Here is a 27622-nt window from a genome sequence, read left to right on the forward strand (position 1 = left end):
CAACTTCCCCCAGAGCTCCTTAAGACAGCAATGTGCAAAACAAGGATAGCATCTGCTGCAGGTTACCGGGCAAAATATTAGACCTGTATTGCTTGTTGCCATTTACCAGCCCGAGTCCATGAGCCAAGCAGTGGTTTCTGCAAAGCAACCCTGGTACTTTGGACCCAGCATGCCAGATATATGAAAAGCTTTGTTGCCAAGACTAGTGCTGGAAATACCAGAAGTATGAATCATATTTGAACCAGTTTCTTAAAAAACAATTCTGCCCCTTGTCAATCCTGGGATCTGATTGGTTGATAGATCTCCAAGCCCAGCCCAGAGCAGATGAGATACATGGAGAGCATGCTGTACGTGGTCATCCGCAAGTTCAAGTATGAGGAGAGCTATAACTTTGACAGCCAGGGGGAGGACGAGATTATGTTCATCGATTACCGGCGACAGATGAAGATCCTCTTTGACAACCTGGCGCAGCTCAACCAGGCCCTGGTGTTACAGCTGGTCCACTCCTTCATCAGTAACACGCTCAGGTAGGTCTGGGCCAGTCTGTGTCACGTACCTCGCGTGGAACCCAGAACAACTTGGGTCCACGTGATGCAGGTTTCTGGAACCTTGAGCAGAGACCAAGCCAGGTACACACTGGGTTTTCCCCCTTCTCTGGAAATTATTTTGAGGGGCATTTTTAGAGGCATCTTGGGGTTGGCGATTACCCGTAGCAAGATAAAGAGGAATACCCAAGGAAACCATCAACAGTGTTGAAGGTAAAATGGTGTCCACCGCTTTGAGAAAAATGATTACTTTTTTAGACTTTCTTAAAAAAAGACAAAGGAAAATGCCACCAAGAATGTCAGGTACACGTGTTTCTTCTTTTTTTTGCAAAGCTATGGGGACATTAAAAGTGTAAATGGATCTTCACATTCTTAGACTTAAATTTTTCTACGGAGTTATGATCTAGCAAAATTAAACATCAACCATTGTATGAAATTATTTTACTTGCATTATTAACACCAAATTGGTTTATGGATAGCCACTGGAAGTCAGTGAAATTCACGGAAGCAGAGTTAGCAGTGCGTCTGCTGTACATGCTGGGGGAAGCAATACCAGTCAACCAGGGTAACCACTTTGTAGGGGACCAGGCAAGGGCAGAGATCATGCGAGACCTGATGAGATTGGTGAGTCTGGCAGACGGGGTACCATACATGATGCTAGCTGTGTTTGGTATACCCAGCAAGAAATGAGACCGAGGGGTACCCACCCAACATGTCCAGTCCCTATACACATTCCAGACTATTGTTACTTAACACATCCCCCCCAAGATGTCTGAAAGGAATTCCCCAGATTCCTGCGAGACAATGACCAACACAAAGCAGGGGGGGTTCTCTCCGTCTCATACCTTGCTGCATATGGTGTTTGGGACCCGACTGACCCTCAGATCAGTGAGAATATTGACACCAGTGGTTGGGTGCCACGATGGATTCCCTGAGCAGTGCAGGGGACCAGACTGCAGCTGAGAGTAAAAGACCACGGCCCAAGCATTACTTTATTATTGTCATTGAGACCTCCTGCCTTTTTGTATGGCAGAAAGAAAATACTTGAATAGCCAACATTTATGATTTGTCAAACATCCATATTGAAACAACTAGATTTCCTGACGGCATGATTTGAGAGTTAGCCACATTTTTACATTAAGGTGTTTTGGGGCAGATTTTGTGGATAAATATTCAAAGTCTGTCGGGAGGTGAATCGCGTTGCACTGTGAATCGAGCTGCATTGTAAAAGTGTAATTTTTATCTTTGTCTTTTTCCAGCTGATCACAAGTCGCGTTGTGGAACATTCCCACTGGGCAGTAGGATTACAGGTAAGTTGTGTCTGTGTTTGGTTAAGCCATTCCAAACACGGGATGCCATGGGCGTTTTAAAGAACCACTGATGGTGGAGAAAGCATCGTAGCATTTGTGCATAATTACCCTCCATGAACAGTTTATCTGAAAAGTGACTTTATTCCAATCTCTTTTGTCCATCTAATCTGTTTTTGTCTTCGATAATTTCTTGTCTCTATTCTTGTTAGCTAACTTATCGTAGTTTAAATTCAAATTGTGTCCAAACTGGCAAAAAAAAATTTCAAGACTCGCTCACATTTTAGTGGAAATGTCTACTTCAAAGTTTTTCCCCCTAAAGAGCTGAGGGGTAATTCCCACTCCCTATGACATATTCTCTGATATCCTGACAGGGCAATATTTTGGTGCTGAGCCTACAGGAATTTTTCCCAGTAATATTTAACAGTCTTGTTTCCGTGACAGGTCATCTGAAACTGTTACCATTTCATGTTTAATGTGCACAAGCACAAACAATGTATTACATTCATTAAACAGCAGCTGTGCCATATTGAATTGAAATTTCACTGATGTAGTTGTAATTGGCTAGTTTACAGTAAATAAAGTGGGTTTGGGGGTTCTGATAAATTTAAGATTGAATCAACTTGATAATTGCCCCACTTTTGTTCCTGGCTGTGTAGGTATTTGAGACGATAGCGCGATATGATAAGTTCTTCAACTGCGAGCCCCAACACATCCCCAGCGTCCTGATGGCCTTCCTGGGTGACAGGGGACTGAGGCATTGTCATCCCACCATCCGTAGCCGCTCGGCGTACCTGTTCAGCCGCTTCATCAAGGCGGAAAAGCATCACCTGACAGATTTCACCGAGGAGATCCTCAAGAGAATACAGGACCTGCTGGTCATCGCACCCCCGGTAAGATATCTAAGTTGTACACATTCCAGCCCTCAAGGTTTGAAATTATGAAACCTGTCTTCCATGCCAACACCTAGATCTGTTCACAGGGGTACATAGAGAATGGCGCTGCTGGCTAGGACAAGTCAAGCATCACTCTGAGTAAGGGTGCATTTTGGTATTCCTGAAACAGTTCTGTTTTGACGTCACAACCTCAAATGGCACCCAAAGCTATCGCTTCTTGCAAAATGAATCACCGAAGCTCTCAACTGATGACCCAAAAAAACTAATGCAATTACTTGGTGGTGACTGTCGAGACCCCTGCCCCCAGTCAGGTGATTCCAGGTAAGATGCATGATGGGTACATACATGTACACCGATGGCCTACACAAAAAAAATATGGTTGCCAACTCAGCTTATTCTCAGGCCTGCTTATTCTTCATAAATATATGATTGGAATTGGTTGGAAGATAGCAAATACAAATTGTTACCAGTCATCTTGTCATTTGTAAGGAGATCAGTGTGCGAACTGAACTGTGCGTGAAATCTTTGCTCTCTTCAATTTTTAATTTAGGGCATTGACAAATACATCCCAGCTGTTTTCTGACTTTCTGATCCGTTCTGCTGTCGTAGTGTTGGGACCTGTGCTGTCTTGACAGGAAAAATCTTCACCAACAAACATGATGTCACAGCTGTTTGATGTGCTTAATTTCAATTTGTCTCTGCGCTCGAGGAGAGAATAAGTCTACGGGAGTCTGGACGAATATCTAAACTCAAACACCACGATATCCTCTTTATCAAATTTATTCGTGATTTTCAACAGGACAATGGCCACCAGCTATTGCTGACCAGCGACGATCAGTTATTCATGTATGAGGCAGCGGGAACCATTATTGTATCTAGCAGCTATGCACCTGAGGTATGTAGGAGACGTCTGTATTGACGCTGTCACTTATAGTGGCACCAGACTTGAACACTCTTGTTGCTGTGTATTCTGCACATGCCATATGTGAACACCTTGTTTGTCAAGGGTCATTGTCACCTGTGTTTGACCTGTGTGTGCGAGTGTGGGACCATGGCAGTAACGGCCTGTTATTCTGGTTTAACTGGATTTGTCTGCAGCCGTTATTGCCTCTTTATTCCCAAGAGTAACATTTTTAGAGCATTGAGCAAGTGCAAGCAACACCTATAGTTATAGTTTTGCCAACATCGTTGGAAGACTGGATGGTTTGGATCATCTAGTCAACCATTTGGAACCAGGCCCTGGAGCCTGATCGCATCGTTAGTTATTAATGCTAACTTGATTTATCAATAAGGAGGGAACTATTCACTTGGCATTACGCATGAGATGTCATTGTCTATTCGAATGTGTTTGTACTGCACGTGCACTGCGTTAGAAAGAACCAAGTGGTCCAACTTTGCAATTTGCCAAAACTTGCCCATTGTGTGGTTATCCAAGAGTTGCTTTCAAGTATGTTATCTTGATTCTAAACTGGAACTTCTTCTCAGAAGTATGTTTTTCAAGAAGTTTTGCAAATGTTTCTTTAAGTTTTACAAATGTGATTAAACAAAATGTGCACTTTATGTGTTCAAACATTAAAGTGACACATTGCGTTGCCTCGCGGAAACGTCAAAATCTGTCCCATGCTAACAGGTAAATTTTCTTGTTCAGAAAGTGTGGGGAAATGCGTTGCTGTTTTAGGATTGAAAATGTGTAGGATTCATATGAAAGTGTAATCTCTCTCTCTGCTGTTAGCCTGTGAGATTCCTTTCTCATATGTGAAAGTGGCAATACGGGCATTTCACAAAAGTGCGCTTCCAAGAGTTTGCAACACATTGGCCAATCACAATGCGCGAAATTCGTCGACCCAATGCGCATTTGGAAAGGGTCGAATTTCGCGCGTTGTGATTGGCCAACGCGTTGCAAACTCTTGGAGGCGCACTATAGTGAATCGCCCGTATTGCTTTGAACATTTTAGAAGTGAAGCAGTTTTTTTGCAAAATAAAGATTGGTAATTCGGACATTTGGTCATTTGGACATGAAGGCATGTAACCTGTTGGTTGACAGTTCTTGGTCCACAAGGTCAAAAACAGTTCTATCACTTTTTTTGTACTCCCCTCGCAGAAGAAGGAGTACCTCATGAAGAATCTCCTCGCTCCGACCCTGGACAAGTTCAACGCCATGTTTGACAAGATGTGCGCCGAGAAAGACGAGCAGAAGCGACAGAAGTACGCCGAGGTGGCTGCACTGGCCATCGCATTCGCAAGGTGTGACCACCACGCTCAGACTCAAGTTCCACATCTTGGACAAATCTGAGGAGAACAGTGCTGTGCTTACGTCCTGACTCGCTCACAAAAAAATCTCCTGAGTTTCTGCAAGATCACTCAGTTTGGTGTGCATGTGAAAATGGACATTATGTGGGCACAAAATGTTGACGACCCATTGCGATTTACAATTGGGCAAGATTCTTCATCAGTAGTGGCTCTGGTGACTTCCGCCTGATTTTGTTCAGTTGGTTTGCAGATCGTCTGCTGCCTGAAGGAAAAGCATATTTAGTAAAGCCTCTAAAATGCCAGTTGCCTTTTCAAATGTCTCAATGCCCCTGGATGCATACGATGAAATGTGTATCCCCTGGTTCATTTTGTGCCCACGCTCTCCATTCTCTGCCCGTTTATCATCGATCTGTCTCTCCTTCCTTCTTCCCTCACCAGCCGAACCAGCAAAGCCTTCTACACCCAGCTGACCATGAAGCAGAGCGGCTGCGAGGCCTGCTTCACCGAGGCCCTGCGGGTCTTCCTGCGCGCCCTCAACACCCCCTACCATCACCAGATCCTGCACGCTGCCGTCAGGCAGTACCTGCACCGGATGATCATCTGCCTGGAGGAGGCCCTGCTGCCATACGTCCCCGTCGCCATGGAGCACTTGCTCAAGAAGTCGGAGGCCCGGGACATCCACGAGTTCATCCCGCTCATCAACCAGATTGCCAGCAAGTTCAAGGTTGGTTGGGATGATGGTCTGAAAGCTGAGTGTTACATGGAACAATTTACAAGACGGACTGGCGCCGAGCATCATTTTCAACTTCAGGCATATTTATTGAACAGTTTAAGGGTCCCTTTGATGGATTTTTCTTAAGACACACTTTTTTCCATCTTTAGACTCTTATATGAAATATGAAAACTATTTGACATTGTTGGTTGGAGTATGGAAAAGTGCATTATTTCAATCGTTTGAAATTGTCCAAACTTTTCTGGACTACTTGGGGCACAATTGCCTCAAGACTTTGAAGACTTTGTTCAGTGTTTTGCTTTTTCCTGTTAAAATTGTGACTATTTACACATTGAAAATATTCTTTGAAAAAGGTTTATTCATCTGTTTATTGCTGAGTACTTTCATGAAGATAAATTACCAAAGACAAGGAAATTTAGGACAGCAAAAGGTCACAAATCAATGCATCATTGGGATTTCCCCCGGGGATGGCATCACAGCTTTGCCCATGAATGTGGAAATTGTCAAAGCATAAAAAACAAAAAGGGATCATAACACCATCACTTTCATCATTTGTTTGCACCATGCATGCACTAATACATTCGTTACATTGCAAAAATGTGACCTGTCACAACAAAATGAGAGTAAAGTAGCATCCTACTCTTTCCTGTTTTGAGGGTTCAAAGTCATATTGAAGTAGAGGACAATTTTTTGGTTTTGTGATATTTGGAAAGAGTAACCCGTCTCCTATATAATTCCAAATATTCTGTAGAATCACATATTTTGAAATGTCATTTTCTTAGCATTTTTGACAATAGCATTATTTGTGCCTGGTCTGAAATGTTGAAACAATGTTGGTAACACAGACGCCAAGCTGCCAGAATAATGTCACTTTGTCTCCTGATATTTCTACCCTAAGTGTTCCATGTGCATGCCACTGGAAAGCTCTCTTTCTGCTGAATTCAAAATACCAATATCTCAGTTTTTGAAAATTCCGACTTCCAGCTCATCTTGTGGTGACAGGTCACATATACTAGTTGCCTTTCACTCAGAAAATTGAATTGGGTATGCCCAAACAAATGTATATGTACAAATAACTGGGGCTCGTGCAATTCTTGAAATTCTTGCCATTTTAAAGGTTAAGGCCTTGAGAACTCCTGGATTTTATCGTAGGTCCTTGGAAGTCCTCAAAAATTTTTTTTATGATAAAAGTATTCATCTCGAGTAATATGATGATGGGTTTCAAACGCGTCATAAGTTAAAATTGACCGGCTACCGTACCTTGACCAGGACCTGGGTCCTTCGATAAGCCAACCTTCTTACTTTTCCTTGGTACCCATCAAATGATCCTATACCTGTTGATTAATGTACAACTCTCTGATAAACCATCAGTGTTTGCTGGATTTTAGCCCTTGAAAATGGAATTTCTGGAACTTGAAAGTCCTTGACAAATCTTTGAATTTAGTGCAGTTCCAAGTGCAGGAAGCCTGAATAATCCAATCCGTGTGCAGAAAGACTGGTTGACAGGTATCAATCTTTTGTCTCCACGTGAGCCCAAACCTTCCAGTTCCTGCTTGAATTGTTCTGAAACTACACTATTGGCCACATCTCGTTGGCCAAGGTGCCCCCCCTCCCCCGTGGACCCCCTCTCATTGTTGAGTCTCAGTGTGCAGTCTGCGCTGCAGCCTCCCTCGGATGACAACATTTGACAGGGGGAACGAGGGACTTGGGGAGGGTATGTCTATTGACACGTGTTCCAATAAATTTGGGCCAGGATAGTAGTAGCTGCGTATGTCATTGTGCCACGCAGAACTGCCTCTCTGCAGAAGCCTCTGGGTGGTTTGGTGTTTGAATAGGCTTGTGTTGTCAATATGCATACCTTCTGTCCACGACTGGCCAAAGTGCAGCACTGTTGTTAAGAGTCTGTCAAGTATGATATTGCGACCCAGATTACAAATTGATCATCAAACAAATTCACAAGTCCAAGTCAAATCCCAAGTGCATCAAGAGTCAGTCACAAGACATTATTACAAGTTACATCAGAAGCCAATCACAATTTATTTCACAATTTTGGTCACAGGCAGCCGTATAAATACCACAGGATTGTTTGTGCACAAAATTTGAATGCTACAAAGTTGACTGGAGCCAAGAACAAGTGCATTTGACCTTTGGCACAGCTCTGTATGTGTTTTAATGCTTCAATTTGATGCATTGTATTCTAATAGCCAAAGAGAACAATGCATACCAAATCAAATAAGTACACAAATATTAATATCAACAAACCCATTTATAGATTACCACAGGGTCATTTCATATTCAATATGATTTTTTGCACCTTACCCTCAGAAATTGGAATGACAGTTGATCTAATGATCGACTTCCATGTGATTTGGCTTTCAATGTCTGAATTGAAGGCCATTCTGTGAGCTTTACAGTGATAATATGACTTGGCTTTGGAGGTGCCTTACATTTTTTAGACAAAGTGTTTAAAGTTCAGAGGCTATGTAAATTGGCCAAAAGTTTGTTAACCTAAATATCGAAATTAATTCGTGGAATTAGAAAAACAATTCACGTCTGGAAGTTTCTCGTACAGGCCAATCATCATATTAATTGTCATTGCACTCTGTGATTGTCAGCAAATGACATGGGATGACCCTGTATTTGTGTTACATTACTAAAGATTCAGTTTCACTCAAACTAATGCTTGAGTATTAAATATTTCATTGCTTACTTTTTTGGGGGGGTGGAGTCATTTTCCTGAAGAGATGTGAAGGAATAGGGAATTTGAGGAAATGTTTTGCCTTCATTGTCTTAGAATTTTCCTAGCTTTTCCTCCTTTTGCTAATTACTCCGCAGAGGACCATAGTTCCCTTCATGCGCTCTGTCTTCATGCCCATCGTTACTACCATTTTTAACGTTCTGGGACAGCCCGCCGACGAGTTAGACATCCAAGCCAAGCAAGATAAGGACCTGCTGAAGAGGAGCTACTTCCAATTCCTCCAGACGCTGGTGGCCAACGATGTCAGCGAGGTCATCTCTGGCCAAGGTGAGAGTTGACTAATCCAGTGAGTTTCCATAGGCTGAATTTCGGCACTAGACCACTTTCTTGTGGAAGTTTTCCTGGTGGACTTGGAAGAAATCTTAATTAAGGCTGAGGTAGAAAGATCCACTGTTGGTGGTTAAACATTGTTTACAAGCAGTAGGATCCCTCATTGAATACTAGTTAATCCATCCAAATCAATATTTTAACCTTCATCATTTGCTGTTGTGCCTGCTGTCAGGGCTAGCAAGGGGATCAAGAAAATGGCATTAAAGGCCAACGTCTTAAGGTTAAGTGAACCTGGAATGATACAATTTGAAAAAAATTATGTTAAGAAAATTCTTATTTTTCCGGATGTGGGATCTTTAATGCTTGGATGGAATTTTGTCTCTGATGCAGCATTTAGAGGGAATTAGAGGTGGAAAAAGTGTGCAGTGAGCGCCACTGGGATATGTGGTGGACTATTCCTGTTGCCTGGTTAAAAGTTTCTTTGGTTAATTTCATCATTCGATCCTGGATAATGTAGTTGTCTTAAAATGTAACCTAATATTTTGATTTTCTTTTTATTCTGCTCTCTAACCCTGCCAGATTTCATGCTGTTTTCGTGATTTTGAAAAGGTTTTTAAAAAAGCTAGTCTGAGGATATCGGAACTAGCCCTGTGGGTTAGCGTGTGCGCATGTTTTTCCATGCATCACCTGGTCTCCAATTGCAACTTGAAAGAGCCACGCCAATAATGCTACATGCACATTTGGGAGTCGCCTAGCAGTTCCCTTTAATAAAATATCTTGCATTTCTGGTATCTATTATTTCACAAACGTATGCCCTTGGCTGGTACACCTACGTAAGAGGGTCTGATGAAAAAAAATCGGCCTATATTTAACTTTTAATTCATACGGACTGCCCACTGATGTGCGGCCACCCCCAGAGGATACTGTTTCCTGTTTGCTGTGATAATTTTAGAAGTGTTTTTTTTTTTAACTTTGATGGAAAAACACTTTACACACCCACTGAATGGCAATTGTAAAGTGACATAATTTGGAAATAGACAAACAACCCCCCGCAAATATTAATTTTTTGGTTTTGTTCATCACCAGATGTGATGTAAACATACAACAAAAACCTAACCCACGGCTTCCTGTTTTAAATGTCAACGCCTCTCTCTGAAAAAAAAAATTGTTGTTCATCTTTGTGAAAGCACATCTGTCAACCGGCAACCGATAAATATTGACATGTGCAGTTTTTATCACACACACTCCCACATGTGGGTAATCATAACTTGCGAAGTTGCAGCAATCTCAGAACTTTTGTTCAATTTCTTTTCCGCCAACAGATGCTGATAACTTTAAGCAAGTGTTGCTGACCATTGCACAAGGGGCCGTGGAGTCTCAAGACCCGATAGTATGTTGCCCTTTTTCTCAATTAGCCCTAACCATCCTCAATCCTTCAAAAACCTCCGGACGGTTTTGGAGGATTTTGGAGGATTGAAGCTGCATGGCGAAATGGCTTTGCTGATTGCGAAGGATGCATTGTCTCAAGGTTGTGGGTTAGACCTTGTGTTGTTTATGTTCAGCCATGTACATACTCATGTGTACAGTACTAGTTTTGATACCAGACCCAATGATTCCGACTATGCTCGGCATATCAAGGGCCTGGTATCACCCATTGTCCACATGACCCAAACCGGAGAAATTCCTCCAGTTTCCGAAAATAGCCGAAATAACCGAACACCAACAATGCTGTCCGAATGTGGACAGATGAGTTCGGAACATTTCGGCCATTATCGGAGGATTTTGCAGGATTGAGGCAGTGGGCACCCTTCCAACAGAACATATTCAAGAAAAATCGGAGGATTTTAGAGGACTGAGGCTGTATCCAATTTTTTCATGGTGGCTGTTGGTTTTTTTTTTGAAGGATTGAGGGTGTATTCTCGCCAAAAGGGCCTAGGCGGTTAGGGTTAACCTAAGGGTCGGTGCACATTACTTCCTGTATAGACAAATCTTGAAAGTTCTCTCTCCTTGGGGGGGGGCTTTATTTATTCAAGAAAAAATCCAGACACACTTCCTTCCCTACAGTTACTGTAAGTTTGATTGGCTTCTCTCGGTTTTTGGGACTTTCCACATTGGTATTGCTTTGCTTCTGTTACTGCAGTTACTGTAACCACAGGATAATTTCCTCATATGCTGTACTTTTGTTCCTGGTTTTTATTCATTCAGATTATAATAAGCCCTTGTGCTTCTGGGGTTTTTTCAGGAGATTGTTTATATTGGGCTGTCATAGTGTGATTGTGCATTTACTCTCTGAAAGCTTCAAAGGATGAGATGTTAGTTTTTTTTAGAGAGGTCGTAGCATTTATGTAGTTTGAAACAGGAACTTTTCCTGTTCTGCTCTACGGGTTGTGAATAATGCTTCTAGTGTAATCTAACATGAACGCAATCATTGACTGATGGTGTTGCTTTTCTCCACAACTGCTTTAGGAACCAATAGTGGATTTTGTTTAGGACTGTGATCGCAATCTTTGATGAATTTGATGTGAACAAACACTAACAATGGTGTCTGAGTTTGATGAAGGAAAATACATGTACCTATATTGTAATTGAAACCCATTCAGATTGTGGAGAAGATTCTAATCTGGGGTTGAGATGTAAGTCGTAGCTTTAAGGTCGTTAAAGTGTTTGTTTAGAATGCTAGATCAGCCAACCATCATGATCCATTGTCTGCATTGTATCCTGTCTCCTTCGGCCAAAGGGAAATTTTCTTGTTTAACCCTATGTGACAAGTGTTTATCATCTGCCAGCAAAAATTACTGCTCGAGATATTTAAGGGTAGGCTCTTTATAGCATCCTATTGTTTCCATTAAAAGATGGCTTTGAATATTAACAATAATAAGTTAATGTACAATTTGTATGGCTCCAAAGTACCGGTACTGTAGAAATGATCTACCACTAGTGATGTTTGGGTTCCTGGTTTGCAAAGGAGCTCTGAATTGGGAAGTCTTGAAATAGGCCAAATGGTGCACCAAATCACCCCATACCATCACTGTTTCATTGTGGGGGGCATGTGGCCCAGTGGTTAGGGTTTGTAGCTTCTGATCATAGGGTCAGAGGTTCGAATCCAGCCGGTGACAGCATGTTGTGATCTTGGGCAAGTCATTTTACCCCTATGTGCCTCTCTCCACCCAGGAGTAAATGGGTACCCGCGAGGTCACCAAAATGGCAGCAATGGGCTGGTATACTCCCCAGGGAGCTGAGATGGTTCGGATTCGGAGGAATTCAGGTTCAGGTTCTGAGGAATGTTCAGATGATGTGAGCCCAATGTGCGGGGATAATGATACCAAGTGCATAGAGACATTTCCGTAACATGCGCTGCATAACTGATTATTATTATTATTCTAATACCTAAAAAGTTCCCAGAAATCGTGGCAATACTGTACTAGATGTTTTCACTTAAATCTTCAAAGCCAGTTAAGCCTAGTGAATGAATTAGCATCTGCATTTCTTGAAATTAGGAGGTGGGTGTTTACTTCCCAGACAGCTGCCATTCTTTTCTTTTGTTTTTCAGTTCCCAACAGTCACCCGTGTTTTTACTGCTTATAACGAGAGAGATGTGATAATCAAGAGAATTGAATATTTTAACAGTGATTTGGACAGTTAGCTGGTCAGTTTGTAGGCTGGTTTCACTCTTTATCCGCTCTGAGTGGAACAAAAGAGCAGTGTTGTTAACTCGAGTCGCTGACTCGGACTCAAGTTGGACTCGAGTCACTATTGTTTAGACTCGGGACTTGACTTGGGGAAAAATGACTTGAGACTTGACTTGACTTGGAAAAAAATGACTTGAGACTTGACTTGACTTGACTTGACTTGCTAAAATTTGACTTGGGACTTGACCGAACTTGGAAAAAAATGACTTGAGACTTGACTTGCTAAAATTTGACTTGGGACTTGACTTAACTTGGAAAAAAAATGACTTGAGACTTGACTTGACTTTCTAAAATTTGACTTGGGACTTGACTTGAAAAAAAAAATGACTTGGTTACAACACTGCAAAAGAGTGCATGTTTTTTTTTTTTTGTAATCACCGCATAGGCGCGCCATGAGGCATGCAAGTATATGCGCGCTTGATGCGTAACTAATTTACTCCGGCAGGTATGGTCTTTGCACACATGCAGAACCTGCTTGTAACCAGCTGTCCTTCTTTTTGCCGATTGGTGGTGCACTTCAGCTCGGGTTGGATAGAGATTTAAAAGTAGCGGTCTCGCTCGATGCATGTGCAGTTTGCAGTTGAATACCTCACAGATTCATGTAGTTACATGGATTACATGTAGTTGATATTTTTGCTTCTGTTGGCTCATTCTTTCCTGGTTTTTTTTTTTTTTTTTAAATCCTAGCAGCCTCCAAAAGGAAGTGGGTAGGCATGCTGAATAATGCCTTGTTTTTACACGCCCTAGTGTTGAATGAAAGCAAACACACTGCTTCTACTATTACTTGGTATTTCCCTCAATGTTGATCTCATGTCTGGAGTCCTATTTACCTTTTGTTGATAATTTGCAAAGAAGTATTTTGGGTCTGACTACTGAAAGCTGTTGCCCAGGCAGACTTCCAGTTAGTTACACTTTTGAGGGTAAATCCATGTGTTACCCACTGTCTGGTTTAAGTCAAGCTCAAATGCCACAAGTATGTACAAGAGACATAAACAGGGCTTACGGATTGATGGCCCGTATAGAATGTCAGCAAAGTCATGTACTTCAAAAGTTCACTGACAATTACCATCGGTGTTATGGTCTGAGTCAGCGCCCACAAATGACTAGCTTTGCCCAAAGGTTAAAGTACAAATATGTCTAGTTTCAGTCCCTTTAAGAATGTGAATTCCAAGCATTTTGTGACTTGGTTTGCCTCAAGCAAAGTCCACCCCTTGTGTAATGGTATTACTTGATAAATGAAAATATGTGCAGTACCAATGTGAAGAATTTGATATATTTGAGGGGGTGTGGTTACTGGTTTTTTTTAATTAAAGAGCGCATTTGGTATACTTTATGATAACCACACCTTCCTTGATGGGATACCACAAATCTTTCTAATGTTTTGTCTGGTATGTAAGAACATAAGTGTTGCATGAATACAATTGAAGTACATGCGAATTTGCAGTGGCACAAATGGTAGAGTAATGTTTTATCAGCAAGGAAAAAAAATAAGAAATGACACAATAACAACTGGTGCTTCAAAATAGCAAAATGATATCAGAAGGTAATTAAAAAATGCTGTTCTGAAATTGTACAAGTGTTCACACTCCAAGTACTATTTAAAGCCCATTTTTAAATTTAAATTGATACCCTGTTCTTGTCATGCATTCCAGTAACCTGTCAAATCAGAATCAGTTGCTGTTGTATGTCCTGCTCAGGGACAGTAAAGATGAACTCCCATGACTTTGGCATTGACTGAGTTCAACCTGGACCCTCAGAACTGGTGTTTCTGCTGTTGAAAATTTGTCAAGTTCATAATTTTTTTGGATCTGTCTTTCTTCAAGGTCCAGAAAACCGCCTTTATTATCTTCAGAAAACTGGTGGACAAGTGGGCGGGTAAAGACGGCCTGCCCGGGTTCCGAGACTTCATCTATGAGTACATGATCCCCGCCTGCTTTATGGCACCCCTCAAGGCCACGTTCAACCTCTCAGACGGACAGACAGTTTTGGTAAGACAGTCCTCTTGAAGTTTTCTCTGACTTCTAAAGTGTATTTTGAACCATGAGACATATCTTGAAGACCATTGACCCTGACCACATTCCTGTTAGCCTTGGAGGGTGCGGCCTGATCTCCCTACTACTGTGAACAGGTTGAGGAAATAACAGGGTTAGTCCTTCCGTATTAGTCTGGTATCCTCTTACCTCACAACATATGTCAATGCAATATTAAACATTAGGTCATTGCACCTGTAATGTAAGACCACAAAGTCGAATGCTAGATTGTTTTATTGCTGGAAAAATTGTGGTTTGAATCAAGATGGGGTTAATTTTGCTAATCTTTGCTTTAAAATAAACTTTAATACATTCATCTTCACGCTGGAGGATTTGTTATAGGCTGTTAGATCAGATATGTACTGTTCAAACCATAGCCTCTAATCTTTGACCTTACATTTAAAAAAAATTAAAATGAGACTGCATGAGAAAAGGGAGGATTGCGGACCTGGAGGATGCTATATATAGGAGACTTAGTCTATGAAACTGAAACCTGATGCCCAATCTGGAGACACAGCCCCAATTTGGAAAACTGCCCACTGACAAATTTTGGGGAGTCAGCTTTGGGGGCCTAGTTTGGAGATTAGTAACTTCCCATTGTCGTTTTTTACTCAGTTAAGCATTCATAAGCGGAGCAAAAATAGAAGTGAAATTCGTTTTCAAGTTGTTTTGAGTCACTTCTTACTGTTCAAATCCTTTCACCCTACCTCTCCAGCATTCTACACAAGGGAATAGATTATGTGAAAGGAATTTGCCGTCCAAATCATAAGAGGGGAAAAAAATACCCTGCAGTTCCTTAGTTTAAACCTTTTTTTTTGTTAGGCCAAACATAAAATTACTTGTGTTTCCTGTTACAATGAAAAATAAATTTGGGTGGTTGGTTGGGAAAAATTTTTTTTTTTACTCTAAATTTTTATAGCCCAAAAATTAGGGTCGGACGACTGTCTGTATTTTGTGGGGGGGGGGCACGTATTTGTAACAGGTACTAAATCAGTGTCAGATTAATACATGTACTGTACATGTGCACGTCAATATTACATATCAGCACTGTGATTGAGTAGTAAAGCAGCTGGTCATTGAAATACAAACACACAAGAGCTGTCCATCTCGTGTAAAAAAAATAAATTAAAACAATACAATGTACAGGACGATGTACACAAAATTAGGCTCAGGGCAAGGCACCATAAGTTTTTATATTCTATTGATTTGTCGAATAAAAAGATATAAAAAAATACTTTCTAGGTTGGGTCAGGTAACCGGAAACACAGCTATTTTTTTTGTTTGGCCTTAATATCAAAAATTGTCTGTTTGTGATTTAAAGTGACTATTATTGAAAAAAAAATGGCTTTCAAATTAATGGTGATCAATAAATAAGGTTCCAGGGACCTTGTATAAGATTTTTGGTTGATTTTCAGTGATGCTCCCCTCTACTGTGCAAGGCGCGACTTTGCTGACCAATGGATTTTCCCTCATGTTGTGCAATGCTCTTACTCATGGAGGTATTTTTCTCCAACCTCTGGAGGTCTTGAAATATTCATTGGACCTTTAAAAGTGAAAATGTTATACAGTATATTCAAATTTGTGAACTTTGTTACACTCTTGAAAATGGTAAAGCATGTGAAGAACTTCAGTAAAAGCTCAATTTTGAGAGGATTTGGGTATTGTGTTGGTTCAAGAACCTACATATAGTGTGTTTCACTGCCAACTCTTGTTGACTGACAAGAAAGCTCCTACATGCATTTTTAATGCTCTTTTCCATCACAATTTTTATCTGTTATGTTAATGTATCTTGAAATTGCGGTCTTCTTGGATGTATTTTCAACTTACAGTTGTAGGTTGGTTAGAAATAAATGATTTCCAAGTGTTTCAAAGTGTGTTCCTCGTAGAATTTGCAATAAATCGAATTATTTTGACACCTGTGTTGAAGGCCACAAGTAACTCAAACTGCCTTGCATATAAGAGTTGTCTTTAACATCACGATGGCAAAAGCACCTGACCTACGCAATGTAAGGCAGTGAATTGAATTGCTCAGCTAGGGAATTCCTAGAGCTGAGTAAGTTACATGAGGAGCCAGGAATTGTATAATGCCAAACAGGGGTCAGGTTGTGGCCATATGCACAATAGCCTGCTGCAACATCAGCAAATTACTTATATTGGGGATGGACAGCAGATCGAAGAGAAAATCATGCATCGTTGCATAAAATCTATTGGGCTTCAGGGAAATTTGATCGTGCATGTAAAAAATATGTCCATTTTCAACAGTCATTGCAGTTTTACTGACATGTACTTGATATATTGCTTTTTTATCTGCTTGTGAAGTCCACAGACATCTCTCTAAATTTAGTAAACTTTTGTTCTGAGCTTTGGAGATGTATTACGTCGTGTAAGAACCTGTCATTTGAATGAAATGAGTCCGATACAATCTGTGCTGTCTATCAGTTTGAAGAGCAGCAGTGTTCTTAAGTGAATGAAAAATTTGCTTCTGGCCATAATTCAAAAAAGAAATATCCACAGTCACAGGTTGATCCTCTCTTTGCCATGCGAAACCCCCCCCCCCGATATAAATTGATACCGACCTCGGTGAGCTGAAGCACATATTTTGACAAGTACATGTTTTCATAATGATCATGCTGATTTCTTGAGAATGTCAATGAATGCCAATTTACCCGGTTGCTTTTTTGGGGGGGGCTGCATGCATGTCAGGCAGACTCTAACATTCTGTAGATACGCAGGCGATCAGAGAATTTTGTGCACGGCCCCTTGCTGTTATAAAGGGGGCACCTGCCGTGAGTATTGCAACACTATGGGGCTTTCCCCACATGATGAAATCACATCCACTAACCCCCCCCTCTCCCAGTGCAGTGTTAATCCCTGCCAACCTTTCTTTTTCTCACTCTCACTTTTTTTTTTCTTCTCTGTCATCCAAAGTTGATTGCAGTGCACATGTGTGCCCCGGTCAGTGGAAAATTACTGGCCCAGACTCAATTTGGCATTCCCTGCACTTCTAGTTTCCTAACAGCAGCCTTATTTCAAGTTTTCTCTTGTAGAATACCTGGTTAAAGTCAGGTCTTAACAAGGCATGTTTAGGCTTGATCAAACCGATCGTCATCTTTCAGTTTGATCAAGTCTTTAAATTCTGAGTTATAAAGATCATGTCACAGATATATTGGTCAGTCTCCAGGCAACCTTGGGTAATAATAATAATAATAATGATTTTATCAGAGCATTTTCAAGCAAGGAGTACTGGTGTCTAAGTTTACTTGTCACAGTATCTGTCACGGACGTGTGGTCATCCCTGCTCCTTGGGCTCTTAACATCTTAACATTCCTGAAACCATCTCAGCTCCCTGGAGAGTGTACAACACTATGTAGCCATTTTAGGAACTAACCGGCTAATCAGCCACAGTCTGCCCTTAGGCCTACAGGGAACCCCTTCATGTACTTACTCTAAGGTGGAGAGAAGCACATACCTGTACAAATGGGGATTCACACTCCCTAACCTGATACAAGCTCTAACCACAAGGCAACACATGCCCACAGATATAAAATGTTACTCACATAGAGGGAAACTCTCACTTGCATTTTGTAGTGAGTTTCTCCAAAATATCTTTGGCATACTCAGTAACTATCCTAACCAGAATGGTTAGAATAGAAACCATTGAGTGAAGTATTCGGGTGACTTCCTGAACTGTACCTGTGTTGTGTTGCATGTACATGTATCGTGATCAGGGGAAGCATTTTAAGATCATTATCACAAGCCCCCCCCCCTCTGTTATTTACCAAACTGCAAGCTTACAGTAAACTATGTTTGGTTTTATATTTGTTTCGTTTTGCTTGTATAAACTTGTGCCAACCTCTTGAAGGAGATTTACAGATGTTTTGAGTTGAGCTCAAGAAGCAAACTGAATGACTTAAGCCACTTGTTTTTCCGACAAGCTTGGGGATGTCCAGGCTTTCCTTCTTCCTGTGGAAATACCGTGTTGTGGATCAGACCATACGTTAATGGTCACATGCTTTTTTACAACGAACTTTTCTTTTGTTCTAACAGTTTTGAATTGAGTCTTTGTCCAAATCATCAATAGCAATGATGCAACATTTACAACATTTAGTTTTCTTTTATGCAATTGGCCTAAGGGTCGTGGCAAAACAACGTCCAGCTGTGCCCCCTGCAAGCATTGTATGCTAAAACATTTTATGACAACCCATTATCTTATCACGGTATATAATTCATAATAGAGTTTTTTCCCCAGATGAACTGCCGTATCTAATTTGCTCCCTGGGCCCTTGAGAAAGATTTTGTTTGGATGGCGACATCAAACCCTCTTGTTATTTTGATCGGTATACTTCAGGTCAGGATACTCAGCAAGCAGTTTACAGAAGTTCCCGTCTTCCAAATTTCTACCCTGTGAAATATTTTTGTGTGGACAGTTTCTTATGGGTAAAATACATTAATTTAGACTGCCTGTAAGCTTTTTTTTTGGAAAAAGTAGATCCAAGAACTTTGTTGGACAGCCATGACTTTGGTTTTGGGGAACTTCTGCTGAAGCCTCCTGTTGTTTTCCGACAAACGTAGGGCATTTTAGGTTTCGCTGGAGATGATAGTGAAACAGATCATTTGAACTGTAATAACAAAACAAAAAACAAACGAGGGCAAGATTCAAAACGGGTCTTGCTGACTTAACGAATTTATTGAAAAAATAATGAAACGTCAACCACCTTGATGGTGGTTGTCACATGCCATGACGCATTCATATTTGTACGCTCTACATGAAGCCAACACGTAGCCTTGTATGGAATTTTTTATGCGTGTCTTGGTTTATCGAAGGTGAAAGAGGCTGGTTAGTTATATCGGTACTTTACCTGTGGTTGCGCAATCAGTTGGGGATTTTTTTTTTATGTGCTTATTTATATTCAATCCAGGGATGGACTCATTAATTTCAGTCATTCAGGGGTGAGATTTCTCAGCTTTTTAGCTGATTTCAGCTTTTTTTGTTTTGGATTTTAGCATTTTTTTCCTCACTGGCTGTGTACAAAAGTATTGGAGATTTCTTTATGCCCTTTTCAGCTGTTTTTATCGTTGATCAATCTCACACGTGGTAATTATACTTCGGCATTAAAGGAAAACTTTAATAGCATAATAGCACGGGAGAATGCAATGTCTCTTTGGCTTGTTTCATGTGCCTTTTGAGTCGACATTTATTCAAACTGAAGAGTTTTTAAAGTGGTTTGTGATGTTTACTTTTACATTGTACACTCCCAAGGCATTTTGCTACAAGACTTTACTTCCCCCATATTCTCCTCACTCCAGGAAACCAGTGTCACATTCTTTAGGCTTGAACTCTGCGGGTATACCAGACACCACATTAGGCAATTGTGTAACGGTTGGACCCTAGACAATGTTCCAACTCCTTGCAAATCCCCTGTCAGATTTTAGGGATCTGCAGGGGTTGGGAATAAAGTGACCAGTAGAAAGGAGGGATACAATTCACTTCTGTCCTGGATTTGGCACAATATTCAGAGCCGTCAGGAGGAATGGCTCATGAAATGTCTAGGATATACTTTGACATAAAGCCAGGTTATTTTATCATGTTGTGAAGGTTGAGTTATGCAAGTATATGTGTACATAAATAGCATAAATAGTTTGCCTTCAAACTCAATGATCTGAGGTCAGATCCAGCCTAGGTTGGTATGTGGATTTGGTTTTCAGTTCCCAGGTAATTGGGTGGGTTTATTCCCCAGAATATCATTTCCAAGGCCTTCCTTCCTTCTCAGCCAAAAGTGAGAATTTCTTTTCCTCTGTCACCGAGTTTCCTCAGGTTTGCTTGCAGACTACAGCCCCCTGTACATTTTTGAGGTTTCCTTCGTTACAACACCTGAAAGAACTGAAATAGAGTAGACCGAGTTTCCTTTTTCCTGAGTCTTCTGGAACCAGAAACTTATTTGTACACTACCCAGGAAGTTTGGAATGTCAACATCACAATAAGACCTTTAAAGTCGTCCAGTAAGTAAACATCTTTCCTCTCCTGTGTACCCCATGTAGGCTCTGAATGAAGATGCAGCCGTGCTGAAGTCAGTACTAGCCAAGGAAGGGTCCAACCTGACCGGTTTCCTACAGCGGGACTACTTCCCTTCGTTGCCTCTAGGCCCGGAGCCTGCCCAGGTGAGCACCATGACAGGCCCTCTCTCAGACTGCAACTCTAACCCACCCAGACCCTTCAAACTCAAACAAGGAGCCTAGTAGCTGAAATCTACTGCTACTGAAAACCCAACGGGCACATTTCTTTGCGTCACTAATGCAGACACCAAGGCGACTGCAAATCAACAAGTGACTGAGATCTAATAAACTCAACCCTACAAAATCCTTCAACACCTCAGCACTCGTGCAAAATCTACCGACATATTCTTTATAACATGAATGGAGGATACCACTGCAAGTTAAACTGGTTTGGTTCTAACTCCTTAATCCTACAAACTAATCCAACATCCACAGACCTGCACATATTTCCAACATATTCTTTCAAGCATGAACGGTGTATCAAGAAATGACTTTCCCTAACCATTCTTTTTGCCCTGAAGCAGGACATGTCACAGGAAAATGGTTTCTGGCATTCCTCAAAGCTTCTTGATTGATTAGCTACATACCCCAACTCCCCAGGCATTTCATGGCTCCTGAATCTTTCAAAAGCCAACGTTTTGTTGTAAACCGATGGCATAATTCTCTACTGTATCTTGCAGAGTCAAGTTGGCTAGGTTAAACCTTCCTCAATCTAGCAAAGTCCATTAATAACCTACTGCTTTGGAAAGATCTAGGAACGTGTTTGTAATGGCAGTAGAAACAAGTAAAGACTTTCTTTAATGGTTTAATAGCAAACCAAACTTGGACTCTGCCGAAGGTACATACATGTAGATTTCACTCCAAATGTAATGCAAGTGGTTTGAAAACAGTCACCGAGAAAATGTACGTATTCTTAATTTTGAAGCTGCTGTCCATCAAATTGAACCTTTACTTTCTTGCTCAGTGGGACATTCTCTGGGATTATGCTAAACCATGCGCTAAATGTCAGCATTTAGACAAAGTTTGTGGGCGGAAAATGTGGACTTTATTACGTCTTAATCCATTTGTTAAGTTTTAAATGTCAGGAAATGGCAGTGTGCCCTTTTTTTGGTTTGTCACACAATTTAATCTATTGACATTTGATTTGCGGTTTTGACATAACAGTGCACACACATCAGCAAAACTCTAACATTTAGCATCGTTCAGTTCAATATGGCTTTAAAAATTTCTAGTTGAGGCTGCCCAAAATCCCTTACACATCTACTCCTATGCTGAGAGTGTACCGTCAAACCCTTCAGTGCCCTAAGAATGCTCAAGAGGTACATGTAGGGTTTCCCCAAATCATTTGAAGCACAACTGAAATATGAAGTTCGCAATAGAAGAACAAATCATTCACCTTACAAGACTTAGGATTCATACACTGTGTACACTACATTGTACATGTATGAGGTAATGTCACAAGATTGTTAAGCGCTGTTGCGCTGTAAAGCCTTTGTGATTTGGTTTTCGTTCCTTTCATTTGTTTTGTATCAGGTTGCCATTCAGGTATGCAGAAAAGCAGTGTTGATTTCATCCTAAAACACTGATTTCTGAGTATTTTTTTTTGACGACGGTGCTGAAATAATTTCCAACGAGCAGATATCCTGTTATTCGAGGGGCCTCCCTTGAGGGTGTAGCTTACATTTCCATTTCATTATCTTTAATACCTCATTCTTTTTTGAGGCATGGCCTTCGTGGGACGAATTCTAAAGATAAGGGTGTTGTTCTGTGAAATCGTGTTTCATAAAACCCTGTGTGTTCCAAGGGGAATTTTCTTACTGTCATACAGCAAATGTTGATCAATACTTGGAATTTTTTTGACCTATGAGTTTAAAATATATTCTACATAAAGATGAAATGGAAATTCCATACTGCTTTTACATTTTATGTTAAAGTGGACCCACTTCCAAGTGTAGGCCTATTTTTTCAGGAAGTTGAATATTAACAAACTACTGCACAACCATTTCCACACAATTTGATACTGATTGCTACATGTACACCAGCCAAGGGAAATATTGCCTAATAATAATGCGCATTATGCACACAAATACATAATGTAAGTATGTACCAATCGCAAGGACACAGATCCAAGGGATTCCCCCCACGCTCTCCCCTCCCCCACACCCTACTCATTGGGGGGGGTGCTCTCAAGCATTTATCCGTTGTGCTCCCCCAAAAAACTAAATATTAATTCCACATGAAACTCAGTTGTACTGTCGGAAGGAGGACTAACCTACAGTGAGGCAGTGTATATACCAGTAGGAGTAATAGTTAGATCCAAGTATTGAATATTTCCACCCTCCGCAGTTGATTGGGGTTCCAAGCTGACCAGGTTCCATGTCTGTAGATTCAAACCCGAGCCCTTGAAAACGAAAGGGTACAGTGCCCATATTCAAGGCATTATTTGTGGCTGATTACTAAGCCTTAAAATATTTGGCATTGGAGAGGACCTCCTAGAGGTATTCTTGATTTGCTTTGCTGCTTCAGATGCATCCTGCAGGGTCATTCAGTTTAGTTCCCACAAATGGATGCAGTTAAAACCTGGAATTTACAGTCATCTATTCAAACAAAAGTCTATTGTCTTAGTCTCACTTGTAAAAAGCCTGCCTGACTCATGAAACCAGCAGAGATGAATTTGCTGGGTATGGTTTACCACGTCAGAAATGTTTACTCTGCCAGGCGTTGTGGTTCTTTGTTTCATCATTTTGGCTGTATGTATCTCATGCGTCCCTTTTCAGGTCTAATATTTCGAAATATTTCATATTCCACTATTGCAATTGAAATTTGTGAGGAAACTAAGAAGTTGAAGCGAGGTCATGCTAGACATTGAGGACCAGTTGTTTTCCCTTCCCAGCAACCTCTGACAAGATGAAGATCCTTCCACCATCCCCGAACAGCTTTGATTCTGGCAATTTCGATGACGTATTTCTCATTTTTTAATTGAATGTTAATGCCAAAAATTTCACCACAGTTTACAACACTTTGTTTTCTTTCACAAGGCAGAAACTGTCAAAGGTTGCTTTAATTCATTTAACCACTTCCTCCCGGGCGACCCGTTTTCGAGTACACAGGCTTTATATGCAGAGCCGGGAGCCCGGAACTGGGACAAAAGAGTTGGGCCTTATAACAAAAGACTGTGCTCAACACAAAAGACTGAGCCGCTGGGCATTATGACATTTTTTCGCTCTCAATAGCGGAGATAATTCAGCCTTGTTTTGAAATAGTATACCACGGTTTGATGCATTAAGAGCGAGCGGATTACCATTGGGGACAAAAGCACTCCACCACCGCAGCGATGAGCCACACATCACCTCTGCACGCTAATCTGGCTCCTATTGAAAACAGGTCAGCAGTGCACTGTGCCAGTTTCTTGAACTAAAGAATCTTACGTAACACTGCACAATCTGGGCTCTTTTTCCAAGGCTGCAGGCCTGGCTGAAATATTCAGGAGTCAATGAATTTTACCTGTCAGCTTTAGAGTAGTGCCCAAAGAGTCCTTCATTTTGGTATAAACAGCCATTAATGAAATGATGAATTTTTAAAGAATTTTGAAAAGGGAAAATTTTGAAAAGTACCCGGCATCTTGTCTTGCTCAAGAAAAATCCACCAAGTGGTTAAAGTGCATCAGTTCAACTCTGTGGTGCTACAAACAGTTTTAAATCAGATTTTCATCTTTCCCTCTGGATGCATATTTAAAATGTAGAATGATTAGAGAAGGTCTATATTTTGGTACTACATGTATCGGTTGGTTGTCGTTTGGTTATCTCGCAAAAATCTACAGCTTTGGACCCCAAAATACTAAATGAATACCTCTTACCTCTGTTTTGTTTTGTTTTTTTATTTTTGCAAAACTATCCCCCACAAGCTGCAGCACATGTGTATGTAGTTAAGTGTATTTTTAGCTCATACGTATATCTACATGTTAACTCTTTTCAATGTCCAGGGTTAGTTTCTCTTTGTTTACAATAACCTATTGGTATTAGAAGGGAAATGGTTGAATGAATCATTGTTCAGAGACCAAAAAAATCATCGAATTCCCACGGGAAAATTGTTTTTGTCCCCAAGGCAACATGATTTCCTGTGGCTCGACAATTTTTAAAGTAATCTATAATCTGTCCCCGCTTGCTTGCCATGTGTTGCCCTATAATATACTGAAAGTTTGTTCTGACATCACCTATGGTAAGTTTTAGGTAGGAAGTTTCCTACAAGACTCCGAATGCAAAATTAACTCATTTGAAGTACATCTGTACATGTAACAAGCGGAAAAAGACAGGAACGAATTTTTTTCTGTAGAGCAGTTAACTTTGACTTAGAAATGCTCAAGTATTTCCCATATAAGGAGAAATTTGTTGGGGAGATTTTGTGTCAAGCCGTTTTATCTCAACATTCTGCAAAAAGACTGTGTATTTGCATATGTGCATGTATCGTGCTCACAGTGTTTTCACATCACAAACTGTGAGGCTCTGTTTATGTTTTATGATGGTCTTAATGTTTGTGTGGAGAGACTGAAAAATTGATTGATATATCCTGTCATTGGTTTATCCTTTGGCTGTTGTGGGTTTTTTAATCATAAATTGTTTATTGTAATGGTAAACTAAGAGTCCCCTTTTCCAGTAAAAAGGGGAAATCCCTGGCTGTGAATTAAAGTTTAACTTCATCATTGGAAATTCCCAGAGCTCAAAATATCATGTCGGAGGAAATTTGGAATTTAGAAAGAAAGACAGACAGACACTTTGTTCCAGGGGATACCAGAGAGAAATAACCTTTTTCAATGAATAATGATGTTTGATAGAACAATACAATATCAACAGTGAATCTTATGAATCTACTATCTAAGTTTGCAACAGTTTATGTAAATTATTTTCCAGATTAAATTACCTGCATTTTATTTCATTTTTATTCAGGCATTCTGTCGCGCGCTACACGAGATGGAGCCAAAAGTCTTTAGAAATTACTTTAAAGTAAGTGGCAAAATATTCATGTTTTGGGTTTTTTTTTCATACTCCTGTGTCAAATAAGGACTGCGAAACAGTTGTAAATGACAGGGCTGAGTCAAATCGAACAATTCACTTGTCAAATTTTTAACCTTCAATTCGATCAAATGTCCGAATATTCTGTCTTACAGACCAGCAGATTGATTAAACCATATACAAAATACAATTCCAATAATACACATAATTGTACATTAAAATCACTACAATAGCTTCTCATGTCTAGGAATATATCCAGCCAGATTTAAGATTTAAGAGATGAACTTTTTTTCATTTTTGACTACTCAGGTTTTCTTTGAATCGGCCAGGAAATCGTGACAACCGATGTCTGTAGGCAAAGCCTAATTCAGGTGTTCCATCATGAGAGCCGCAACTTGTACAGATGTTATATGTATTAAACCCCCCCCCCCTTAAAAACTTTATTTTGGTTTGCTCCATCATATCATGACAGAAACTTTAGCCAAAATTCGGATCAGCAAGTGTGCTCAATGTCATGGTAGAGGAAGAAAAACAAAGCCCCAAGTTTGTACAAAGTCCCATCCTGATTTGTATGATAAATGTAAATTTGTATCTTCACCTTTAAAGGTTTATATTAAAACTAACACCTGGAGGTCAAAAGTAGCTATTCATTTTGCTGCAACTCTCCCCACCCCAGGATATCATATTGAATAGCTGAGAACTTGAAAGTGCAAATGTAATTAACATTTCGTTTATTACATTCCACTCTAGCAATGGTGTTTTCATTCATGCTGAAGCCCCTCCCTTTACAAAGTGAGAAATGTACCGACTGTGTAATTCCGTTTGTGTTTCTTTCACATTTTTAGTTTCTGGCATAATTTCTGAACTGCCGTTAACTGGTTTCAATATAGTTTTTTCACTGAGGACTGAAATAAAGATTATTTGATCAGTTGACCAGGTTAAGGAAATTTATAAAAGAAAGAGAAGTTTATTTAAATCAATACAGGCTGTCAAATGCCATCTCTTTAGCTTATTTATCCTTACAAGTGCATGTGAATTTATAGTGTTTATGCGCTAGCTTTAGACTTGGGTTCGGCCCAGTATGGTACATGTATTGTGTAGTCCAGTTCTAATTTTGCACCTGTACAAAAAGAGACAAGCCCTTGCGGACTTTGTTTCATTACCCATGGTAGTACCTTTGAAGTGCATATTCTTCAGCGGTGTTTAAACTTCCCCAGATCTACTTTTGACCATTCCACAGTGGTGTGATCGTGTACGAAGCATATCAACTAATGAGTGGAAATAGAAATCGTACCATCATTTTATTCAAAGCCTCAAGATAGATTTCAGAGTGAAGTCATCTGTGATAAAAATCAGCCTTGAAATAAACGATTTTTTTTTAGTTGTGCATGATTTAATGTTCATGCAACTGCTAGATTTGCATAATTTTTATGTTCCTTAGCAAATTCATGTTTCCCAAAAGCCATTAAATCTTAGGTTCATGGCATTTCATACTGAAGTTTTGCAGTTTATCTACAAAAGACGTGCCTTTGCGTTGGATAAATATGCTAAGATTCAATTTTACTGAATGCACAATGTGTGAATGTGTCAGACATCTGATTTATTCTCAAATCCAGCTGTTCACTTGTCTTTGGAAAGTAGGACGGCTTATAATTATGTTGGCTTCAAATACCTCCCAAACAAAATAGAATCGGCTATGGACTGATTTTTTAAAATATTCCTTTATGTTATGCGAGTGCAACTCGGTTTAAGATTCCTCAATCATTAATCAGCAAGTATACTGACAGATTGTGGGCATAATGAATTTGTATTGTAACTGAAATTGATGAACATGTTTTTAAAATTTAAATTTTCCTATGTTTATTCTTGTTTTGTTTTGAGGATTTGGAAGGATTGGTATATGGAAAATCAGGAAAAAAACATGCACCATTGATAAATACGGCGGTGAAATGGTACAAACCACTTTGTATTTGCACAATTCCCAAATCCAGTGCTGCATTAATATAATTTCTTTGCGCCCCTGGAGGCCTTTGGTTTAATCGAGTTGTTCTGCTCTGTGCTTTTGATTCCTGTGAAAACCT

The 27622-nt window shown here is 40.3% G+C and overlaps 1 protein-coding gene across 2 annotated transcripts in view; it reads left to right on the forward strand.

Moving 5' to 3' along the window:
• xpot (exportin for tRNA) overlaps nucleotides 1–27580 on the forward strand; it is a 49970-nt gene extending 22390 nt beyond the window's left edge. For both annotated transcript variants that reach the window (XM_087136326.1, XM_087136327.1), the window contains exons 10-22: nucleotides 301–527; nucleotides 1025–1169; nucleotides 1805–1855; nucleotides 2512–2745; nucleotides 3548–3643; nucleotides 4850–4992; nucleotides 5437–5722; nucleotides 8567–8756; nucleotides 10082–10149; nucleotides 14272–14436; nucleotides 20518–20637; nucleotides 25476–25532; nucleotides 25851–27580. In XM_087136326.1, the coding sequence (XP_086992452.1) occupies nucleotides 301–527; nucleotides 1025–1169; nucleotides 1805–1855; nucleotides 2512–2745; nucleotides 3548–3643; nucleotides 4850–4992; nucleotides 5437–5722; nucleotides 8567–8756; nucleotides 10082–10149; nucleotides 14272–14436; nucleotides 20518–20637; nucleotides 25476–25532; nucleotides 25851–25880 (1812 nt within the window). In that variant the 3' untranslated portion in view covers nucleotides 25881–27580. The remainder of the gene's footprint in view (nucleotides 1–300; nucleotides 528–1024; nucleotides 1170–1804; nucleotides 1856–2511; nucleotides 2746–3547; nucleotides 3644–4849; nucleotides 4993–5436; nucleotides 5723–8566; nucleotides 8757–10081; nucleotides 10150–14271; nucleotides 14437–20517; nucleotides 20638–25475; nucleotides 25533–25850) is intronic.
• The last annotated feature ends 42 nt before the right edge of the window (nucleotides 27581–27622 follow it).

Source organism: Acanthaster planci, linkage group LG04 (genome assembly GCF_054643075.1).
Source record: "Acanthaster planci isolate LZ-2023a linkage group LG04, COTS_SCS, whole genome shotgun sequence".
NCBI lineage: Eukaryota > Metazoa > Echinodermata > Asteroidea > Valvatida > Acanthasteridae > Acanthaster > Acanthaster planci.